We start from the raw sequence: 10,888 nt of genomic DNA on the forward strand, positions 1-10,888 counted from the left end.
TTAAATAATAATCTAGACTAAATGATAGAAATGATCGAAAGGTTATATAAAATAAATGTGGATAAACATATTCACGGCGTGCATAAAAATATTCATGACGTGGATAAAAATATTCACGGCGTGGATAAAAATATTCGCGATGTGGATAAAAATATTAACGGCGTGTATAAAAATATTCACAACGTGGATAAAAATATTCACGACATGGATAATAATATTCGCGACGCGGATAAAAATATTCATGTCGTGTAAAAAAAATATTCACGACGTGGATAAAAAAATATTCGTGACGTGGAGAAAAATATTCACGATGTGGATAAAAATATTCGCGGCGTGGATAAAAATATTCCTGGAGTGCATAAAAATATTCACGGTGTGCATAAAAATATTTACGACAAGGATAAAAATATTAACAGCGTGCATAAAAATATTCACGACGTGGATAAAAATATTCATAGTGTGAATAAAAAAATATATTCAATATACGTGTGGCGGAAATATATGTGTATATTCAGTCGCGGGTGATATCATATACTCAACAGGCAATAAAAAAAGGAAAAAATACACAGACCGTATAATATTTATTTCCAGCGGTGCCTAAAATAAATAAAATCTTTTATATACGTGCAGGTTAGCTGTTGTGAAATAAAGAAATACCCCGTATGTTTGTGAGTACTAAACAAAATATGGGAGAGGCAGACTTTAATATAATGCATACGCGTGTTCCGTAAATAAATTAATTAGCGCGTAAAAAAAAATAGACTCTTCGTTCACACGCATATGGTCGTTGACTTGACGGCAAGAAATAAATCATCAAAGGACATGGTATATATATATATATATATATATATATATATATATATATATATATATATATATATATATATATATATATATATATATATATATATATATATATTACATGTACAAGCTCAATAAATAAAAAAATAATAAAAGGGGTGTGTGTTTATGTTAGGTAATATTTAAACTAAAAACAATAATAGAAGGAAACACGTGCAACCAGTGGAAAAATATTATACCTCCTTTCCCTAGTTGAGCCACGAAAAATAATAGACGTGTGTGAGGACCTCACCACCATGCTTTAGCAAATATTCACTAATAAACTATTCAAATTAAGAGGGCCCACTTGTCATCCAAGCAAACTCACAAGCAAGTCAAGCCCACTCTCTCCACTTCCTGCATGCATGATTAACACGTTGAGCATAAAACGAAGCATGCATGCAGTCAAACCCACTACACGCAAGGCTGCGTGCGCACACAAAAAAATCTGAGTGCTCTACTCTTGCCTATAAATAGAGGTGCAAAGTGAGAAGAGAAGAAGAAGGGGAGAGGCTTGGCACACTGCTGTCATTTTCTTTTTCTCTCGCAGAATACACTGCTGCAAGCTTGCTACTCTGCCTCCTTGCTCCATCGTCCCAAACAGGAGGGAGGTGCCAGTGAGCTTTCGCCGGCAAGAAGGTAATGAACAGGTGAAGTGCTAACGCCTCCTCGATGCTCCATGAAAATGAAGCAACTTGCCATCCTCTTGGTTTCGGCCTCCTCCTAATTGCTCTCTTACAAAACAAGAGCATATCAAAGCTCCGTTTGTAGGTTTGGTCTTTTGATACAAATCACAACGGGATGTATAAAGATCCCAATCTTTGGCTGGGTCTTTTGATACAATGCCAGGGTTCCTTGTTCTTCGACTCGGTCCGTTGATACGAGATCAAGAGCAAGTGTTGAAATCATGCTTCCGAAAGCTAACGAAATCGTTGGACTCCGCGCACGGGTTCGCTCATCACGAATACCTGTCATGAGTCGCAATAAAAAAACAACACCAAAAATTATATTAAAGAAATATAAACAAAATATATAATCGCCAGACTCCGCGCACGGGTTCTTTCATCACGAATACCTGCCATGAGTCACAATGAAAAGAAACAACACCAAAAATCATATTAAAGAAATATAAACAAAATATATAATCGCCAGACTCCGCGCACGGGTTCTCTCATCACGAATACCTGCCATGAGTCGTAATGAAAAGAAACAAAAATCAAGTTAAAATAATATAACAAAATATATAATCGCCCTACTCCGCGCATGGGTTCACTCATCACGAATACCTGCCATGAGTCACAATTAAAAGAAAGAATACCAAAGATCACGTCAGAATAAGCTAACAGAATATATCATCGCCACACTCCGCGCTGGGGTTCAATTGCTATGAATACCTGCCTTGAGTTGCGAAAGAGTATTCATAAATGGATCACTTTATTTTATGATAGGAATGGGTGATAGACAAAATTAATCAACTAAAACATTTCCCCTTTCTGAGAAATAAAGCTATATACATAGCATAAATAATTTTACTTCGACATTTGTATATTTCACATCCATTTGTTTGGAGGGCCAGATTGACAGCCACACATGCCGTAGTAAAATAAAAGTGAAATATTATAACTTCATAACAATGTCGCGATAATCGACTATCGTGATAAGCGAACATCCATTTTGCTTACGCATCATGATGTCTTGGCGTATTGTTAATACATGCGATAAATAATTGTTCCAATTATGTGATATGCTACATATGGCGTGTCTTGATTACATCGCCGCCAAAATAAGACTGCGCATATAACTTAAAGAAAATACATTAAACTGACGATGCCATCTACAGGTGCTGCCAGCGCAGACCTTACAAATAAAAATACTGCCATAAGCATCCATGCTTGGCTCAACGAACATTAGGAGCTCTAGGATAAATTTCCTTTTTTTGCTTTATAGCATTCATGTAATCTTTATTTATTTATGTTGAAATTCTTAATCAGGGGTTTTCTACTCGGAGATGTAATTAACGAGATTTTTATGTAAATGTATGAATTCTGGAAATAATGAACTCACATTTCTGATTTTTATTTATTTTTTTCTCGCATTTTTAAATATAATTAAGTTGTCTCAAACGACTGGCGGAAAATAGATCCCACCGTAGGACCGTTCCGATTTTCCCTTCATCAATCGCTGAAACATACGGGTATTAGGTATAGTATCTCACTTGCAGGGTTACATGTCTTTCTTTTACATGATGAAAGTAGCATGACACAGGCCAGAGAGCATCAAAAAAAATATTTTCTGACAAATTTTCATGTTAACTATGTGGGATGGGTCATAATGTACATGGATCAAGCCTCTCCTTTCTATGTGGCTGGACACAGCAAAAATAACCATGCTTGGTATCCAGTGCCAGAGGTGATCCTTCCTATCTATTGACACTGACTACAACCTGATACAAGTGGGATACAAATTGAATCGACTAAACTTATGGCGACAGGGACAGAAAAAAATGGGTTATGAATCTTGGACAGAACCTTTTACTTGAAATCTACTGTGGTGGTGATGCTTCTGACCACTGGGTTACAGTGGGAAAAAAATGAACAGGTTAGCTGCTGTCAAGTGGACCACTGGTCTGGGACGGTGAGGAAGTACTTGGACATGGCTTTCCTGAACCTCTTCTTGTACTGCATCGGAGATATGATGGTCGGGGACTCGTTCTTGGGGCCTCCCAGGATGCCTGAAGCCTTCACCCAGGTCTCGAGCTGCTTGTCCCAGGTGTACTGACGCAAGTAGTCTATGATGCCAATGACAAGCTCTTTCTTCTCCTCGTCGATTCCAACAAGTAGGGAGTAGTCCATGACATCTGCTGTCTGCAAGGTATTTCAAAGGATAACAGTCATTTTCAGTAATACAAAATGCACCAGCGCATGAAGTTGTTACTCAGAATTCAGAAAGATGTAATGCAATCCTTTTACTGAAATAAGATTATATATGTGGGGTGGATTAACAAGATTAACTTCCAAACAGGGAACAAGCGAGCAGGATAACAGTAATTGCAATATGTGTTGGTGTAATGAGGGGGTAAATGATTCCTTGATGGTATTCGTATAGTAATTCTCAAATTAAAATAAGGCAAATAAGCTCAAGACGTGGAAATGCTAGACAGTGTTGTTTCATATGGGACTGAACACAATTCTTTATGCCTTCATATATCTCAAAATAATCATGTAATATAGTTCAAAATTATGGCACAGTATGGTTGGTGCTAATAATGTTCCAACTTGACAAGTTCCTTAGATCTTCAAATCAGTTAGTTAAACAGTTAAACAGTAGGCACAAAACAATGTAACAACATACCGCGAGAAAAGAAGTATCATTCCAGATAGCTCTTTCCAATCTTCGTTTTGCCTTGCTCCCTAAAAATAATGGCTTTGTATGCAATGTCTCTACGAGGTTTGAATCTAAGAGGACTTTACTCTCACTGGATGTATAGCGTGAGCGCAATGAACCCTTTAGATCATAGACTCTAGATATCTTCCTTTCAAAGAAAAGATTCTCCATCACCATGAGGTCCATCTTTACTTCCCTACCACCTTTCAAACCCTTGATATTAACCTGAACTCAAGAAAAGACAACAAAAATTAAAACCAGGGGGATATTCAACACTTCATCATCAGATAAATCATGCAACAGAAGAAGAAAACAAACCTGATACAGCCCTACTATTTTGGCCAGGCAAGTTGGGCTACCTGAAGTCAAGGATTCCATCAAATATCTGAAGTACTGAGGAGCAAACTCTACAAACGATTCAAGCTCTGTCCTTGTGACTTGTTTGATTATGAATCTCTCATCCAATGTCTTTGCAAAGTAAACATTGCTTTTTCCACCTTGTGCATTCCATCTCTTGCAGCGGCTAAGTGAACGGATGAAATCAATATCCTTCGGACAACATTTCTTTCTAAGTGCAGCAAAATGCTTTGCAAAATAACAAATAACAGAGAACTTTGCTTTATCTTCAGAAAGTGGTGATTCATCATCAAAGGAGAACTTAAAGTGAGTTCCCTTAGAATCCAAATGGTCTTCTTGTGAGAGCATGGCCCCGTCAAGTCCATGGCTGCTGTCAATGGTATTTGGTAGGTGTAAAAAACTCAAACTTGAATTCGGTTTGCGTGTGACTTGCTGAACATATTCTTGTGAAGTCATTGCGTAGGACACAATACTGGTGGGCTCATCATCATAGACTGCAATGACAGCATCATCTTCATAGCCAATCTGGGGCAACAGCAGCCGTGCCCCATCATCAATCATATGTGAAGTGGGTGAGACATATGTAAGTGTACGGGTAAGAACAACATTTAATTTCTCTACTGCCCCAGGAGACCTTTGAGAACAAGCCCTCCTAATGTTTGGTAATGGATCTTTCATGATGCTTGACAAATCCCCAAAGTATTCAGCAGATCTGAATGATGACAGATGTAACGAAGTAGGGGCCAGTCCATTGCGTTCTCGCTGACGTAAAACAAGTTTAGAATCAAATGAGTGAATTCTGACTGGGGTTGCTGCGTTGCCACAACTCAGATTGTCCGGAAAACTAAAGGATCCATGCTCATCAATTTTGGTGCAATCTTGTGGAAAGTCATATAACTCACTAGAACCAGTCCATGCCAAATCAATCTTATCTGAAATAATAGATGCAAGTGAGGGTAACCTTTCAGCAGGTTCCATACCTGTAGTAGCTTTAGTAATTGACTGCTCTTTCTCTCCATTGAATCTACTGAAGACCTTGTCCAGATCTTCTGAATCATCTATAGAATGATAGACAAAATCAATCTGTGAATTTGTCTCACCCATCCTGTATTCTGTATCATTCAGGCAACCTTCTCTAGAGAGCAGGGATTTTCTTGGACTTCCTGAAGATTGTGACAAATTTGTGGATTTTCCTATTTTCGTATCCCCCTCAAGCAAGTCAGTTTTCCACTCCTTCAGTCTGACATCTAAGAAATTATCAGGATTAGAGGGATTTGAATCATGACCGTCTTTTTTAAGAAGTGAATCTATGTAACATAGCCTCTGATCCCAAATATAAGCATCAAGGAGAAGACAACGTCTCAAACGGTTGAGCTCCAGAATATCAATTGAGATTTGCACAGAATGGCTGTTATCTGTAATAACAGGCAACAACAGGATCTGCAAAACAAAGAAAGAAAGAGAGAGGGGTCAATGTTAAGATAAACGTAACCTTTTGTGTAACCTAAATGCATACAGATAGAAAAATCTTGTTGCATTACCTCATATCCATTTCTTTCCATTTTAAGCAAATCTTTCATCTCTATTATCTGCCTTTGAACACCAGTCTTCACCGGTTCATCCTCAGATGTAATAGTACTTTCATTACGATGAAGAAAACCATACACCTCTGAATGTAAGGATTCCATTTTTTCATATATCTGCAAAAGCCAAAGGCAAGCATATGAGCATCATATTATTAAGCAGTCCACAACAAAACTAAAGGAAGTACTCAATGACCAAGGTTATCATAACTTAGAAAAAATGCATACCTCATGGGCCATCCTTCTCATCCAATCTTGTTGACTGTGGCAGTTGAAACCCAGTACTGAGGGGGGAAGGTTAACTGAGAGAATATCAACAGGAGAATATCTGAAGAAAGCAACCATGTTTCCGTACCTGGACATTTAGCAGGTAAGTTGAAATCTTGTTGAAGGATTGAGTACTATTAATGGGTGAAGGATAAAGCATATACATACCCATAGAAACGAAGGCAGTCCCTCTGGAGAGAATGACCACAGCTTGCAATTCGGTTAGCCGTAGCATGATTAGAAAAGCTTAGCTCCAGGAACTTACCAAATGACAGGCCCCAAGCAGCATCTGACATAATTACCCTCCGTGTAGCAGGTGGTACACCATCCTTAGGTTCACATTTGAGGCATCTATGCCACATCCATATCCTCCCATCACGTTCACCTGGCAACTTTTGAGACAGAAGTCGCCTAACACTAATTGTTAAACTCCCATGCTGATGAGTATAGCACCTGATATGTGATTCTGATGGCTCTTTGCATGATGGGCAGCAATATGCCTGTGCATGGACAAAAACATTTCCAAAAATTATGATAATGATAAGAAGGAAATATCATAGTGCACACACAGATTGTACAGGAAGTACCTGATCAAACAAGTCTTCCCTGAGGTACCTCCCAAGTGGCTTATCAAAGCTACCATAAAACTTGATGCGGAAGAGCTGAGAACGCTCACATAGCATGCTTTTGGGGATACAAGTGCTTGAAAGGGAAACTAAGATGCTCTGATGGTTGTCAGTAGCAGGAAAATATTCACCGGAAAGCTTATTGGGGCCATCTGCATCTCCTGTCAGATAGTCATCATGTGGTTTGGGACCATAGTGGTCTACCTCCTGATATTTCTTTCCTGAAACCATGCCTTGACAGGCATCATTCGTAATGGGAAGCTGTCTCGATTCATTCACATACTGATATTGCATCACAATATCTGAAGTTCTAGAGTCATGATCCAAGGAACATGGAAATATTTTATGACCTTTGCATGAATCAGTTGCATGGGATGAATAATGATCATTACAGTTCATATGATCAACATGAATTTTAGATTCCCTATGCTCAGAGATAACCCCCTGTCCTTCCTCATTCAATGATAATGATCTAGGTGATGCAGATTTTTCCTCAAACATATCATTGACTGCAGTAGTTTCTGAATATTTGCCTTGTACAGGTTTAAGTTCATAAGGAATACCAACACCAGCAGATCCAGCAAAATCGTGACTTGGGTCACTTTGAACATCAGTTACCACTATCATCGGCCTTGAAGGTATTCTGGGAAGAGTCGCACCTTCATCAGCAAAGAATGATGTTTCAAGAGAGAGGTGATAAGCTGCAAACACTGCAAGTTGCACAACACGCTTAATTTTCTTTAGTTCCTCTCGACAGGATCCTCTCAGTAGAACCTGCATAGATTGAGGCACGTTGATTATATATAAATATATCCTTTTAAAAGAAAATGCAATGGTGATGGTGAATCTGCCACCCTTCCCGTACATTCTACTTTTAGGAATTGCCTATTGAAGTTCTTCAATACTGCAATCTAGTTCTTCCACATATTATTATCTTATTGACAGTCTAAAAATAAAATTTTAGGATGGAAAGGTCTAATTTTGATCAAGTTGTCACATATACATGTATACAAACTAATTTTACAATTTAACTTGTGTAAACCTTGTCACAAAAATGTGATTATGTTAAGAGTGTATTCATTGGAAAAATTGTTTCATTTGAATGGGGATGATTTTTTTCATGGTAAACAGGCATTTAACTAGTGTAAGATGTAAGAAAAGCTGTAAAAGGTAAAAATAAGACATTCAATTGAAAACTAATTACTGGGCTACTAGCCTAGTACTACTGCATGATGGAATATACAAGCAAGTAGTTATCAATTTATTTTAGTGACATGAATCCAAATGAAACATCTAGAGAGCAGAAAATATATTATTACCGTGCAACCTAAACGCCTCGGGCAGCCTTCAAAGAACATTAGGGTCTTCATTGACCGCCTGTTCGTCAATTTTCCTGACAAGAATTCTGGAACTTTCTGCACCTTGAACAATTCGCATTGACCTAGTCTTGCTGAAGCGATATTATCAATTGACGAGGCAATTTGTGCCCCTGAGCATCTTGATATTCTATCCAAAAGTGGTCTCTTAATATTTAGAACTAAAGAAATATCTTTTGCCAATAGTTCCTGAGCATAAGATGAGACACTTTTCTCAACTAGCAGCACATTTGGTCGCCGAGACTCAATCTTTGCAACAATTGCCCTCAGGTGCTCCTTTTCCTGCATAAAGGGTTTCTTTCAGCAAAACAAGAAACAATACATAATATACAACACAGCTATGAACAAGTACAAACCTGTTCAAGTATAGTATCAATGGATGCTAGTTTGTTTGTAACCTTCTGATACTCAAGTGCCCCCCCTAAAATGAGCAATTTCGCATTCACATGCTCAGAGATCATGCGTTTGTGTTTTACATTCTTAGAGCAAACAACTCCTCTAACAAGATTGCTGCACAAAAGGAACACCCATCAGTTTGAAATGGTGGAAAGTACACGCATACAAAAAATAACAGTCAAATAATAAAGCTAAGAATATACCTATCACTTGGATCCCCTGATGCTAAACATTTGACTTTCACATAATCAGTAGGATCCATGCTGCCACCTTTTTTGGTATCTGGTCTCACATACCCAGCAGCTAGCCAAGCTAAGGAGGACACTATTTCAAGCCAACTTTTGGATCTATTGCCATTTTCCAGATCGACACATTCCCCCTTAAGCAATTGAGCCACAAGAGCCCGGAAATGCCCTAATACAGCATTCCTCAGACCCTCTTTGTGAGCTATGTCTGTGATTGTCTGAACACCAGCTATTTTGTTAGTGCTAAAGCTACCAAGACCAAGAAGCTTGCCCGAGTCTCCAGCCTCATCATCCTCATCATCGAACCCAAATAATCTCGATTCAGCATCATCACCCTCATCTTCCGGCGGTGGTGGGAGCCAAATATTGGCATCAAAATCAACAGGGGAACGAGTCATTTCACCTTGACTCCTGTCTGTGACGCCGCCATAAGGCTTCGTATCACAGCCAAGAGAATCCAGGCTCAGGCGTTCGTCCCTCTTGGATGTCGGCGAGGCGTCGTTCTGCCCCACCATCCAAGTCGGGCTTTCCAAAGGGCTTGGTGTCAAGGACCTGATGATCCCGTTAGGAGTACTGACACTAAGAGAGTCTGTATCTGAAAAGTCATGTAAGTAGTCATTCCCAGGGGTGAAAAACTGAACCCCGGGCTCATCGTCATCCTCGCCATCGCCTCGCCTGCATCCATGGAAACAAGTACCCACAACGATTTAGCACAATACTAGTAGATCGATCGCAAAGCGCTAACTTACCAATAACAAAAAAAATATGAACATCCATGACCTTTTCGTTCATGTTGCATAATTCAGTACCCTGAACCAGTCACAGCCTATATTACTAACACCGCCGAAAAAAAGGTTAAGTTCTTGAAAGTGATCAATTACTCAATAATAATATCCTAATACGAAGCAATCTCTACCTCGCTTTTCCCTTTTCCCCAGTAGCAAGTCAAGGAAGAAGGGAGAGGAGGGGGGGGGGGGGGGGAAGCTTGTAGCGTAAATAGCACATGACAAGGGCGACGGAAATGGAGTCGCGGGCACCCTACCTGACGGCGTGGCAGCGGAGCAGCTGTGGCGAGGAGATCTGGCGGCGCAGGGCGATGGCGCGCCTGCCCCCGGATCTCGCGGGGAGCGGTGGCATGTCGACGGGGGACGCGGACCTCGTCGGGGTCGCGGGCGACGGCGGCCCGCTCGTCCGGCGGATGGCGTCTTCGTCGGCGGTGGCGGTGGAGGGCGTGGGGCCGGCGATGAGGGATCTGAACTTGTGCACCGCACCCAGCACCGAGAAGTCCGCCACTCCCATCGCCGCCGCCGCCGCGTCCGTGAAACCCGCTCCAAAAACCACCCAAAAAGCAAAAGAAAAAATTTAGAGAACCTAGAGTTTACACAGAGACCACGCCTTCGCGCTCGCCGAGGCTAAAATTCCTCTCCGGCGAGTTCCTCCGTGTCGTCTATGTATGTACAACCGGCGGCGGCGGCGGAGGCGGCTCAGTTAGTGCGAGGGCATGCGGGGCCGGTCAGCCAATGCCGGACTGGTCGGGGGGCATAGGTCAACAGCGCAGGCCGTCGCGCGCTGCCGGTGCCGTCGCCGGCGCGGCTCACGCACGCTACGCGCACGCTGAGGAGGCTCTCGCCGTCGTGGCGGAAGGCCGAGGAGAAGAGGAGAGCATCGCCGCCCCCCCCCGCGCGAGGGAGGGAGAGGAGAGGCCAAGCTGTAGAGAGAGAGAGAGAGAGGGGCAAGGTGGTCGGTGCAAGTGCAGCGGCTGCAATGGCGGAGAGCGGGAGGAGGGAAGGGCGGTGCTTTTAATTGCCGGACGG

At 41.1% G+C, this 10,888-nt stretch overlaps 1 protein-coding gene across 1 annotated transcript; it reads right to left on the reverse strand.

Annotated features, from left to right (window-relative positions):
* Window positions 1-3,120: 3,120 nt before the first annotated feature.
* Window positions 3,121-10,603, reverse strand: LOC102711453 (putative 1-phosphatidylinositol-3-phosphate 5-kinase FAB1C). The gene is made up of 11 exons (XM_006659355.3): window positions 10,117-10,603; window positions 9,033-9,749; window positions 8,790-8,943; window positions 8,377-8,715; window positions 7,019-7,831; window positions 6,600-6,931; window positions 6,393-6,519; window positions 6,123-6,281; window positions 4,543-6,021; window positions 4,192-4,449; window positions 3,121-3,704 (listed from the first exon to the last, which is right to left on the reverse strand). Exons 1-11 carry the CDS (start codon window positions 10,371-10,373, stop codon window positions 3,450-3,452), a joined length of 4,890 nt encoding a protein of 1,629 aa, XP_006659418.3. The 5' UTR covers window positions 10,374-10,603; the 3' UTR covers window positions 3,121-3,449.
* Window positions 10,604-10,888: the final 285 nt, after the last annotated feature.

Source organism: Oryza brachyantha, chromosome 8 (genome assembly GCF_000231095.2).
Source record: "Oryza brachyantha chromosome 8, ObraRS2, whole genome shotgun sequence".
In the NCBI taxonomy this organism is placed as follows: domain Eukaryota; kingdom Viridiplantae; phylum Streptophyta; class Magnoliopsida; order Poales; family Poaceae; genus Oryza; species Oryza brachyantha.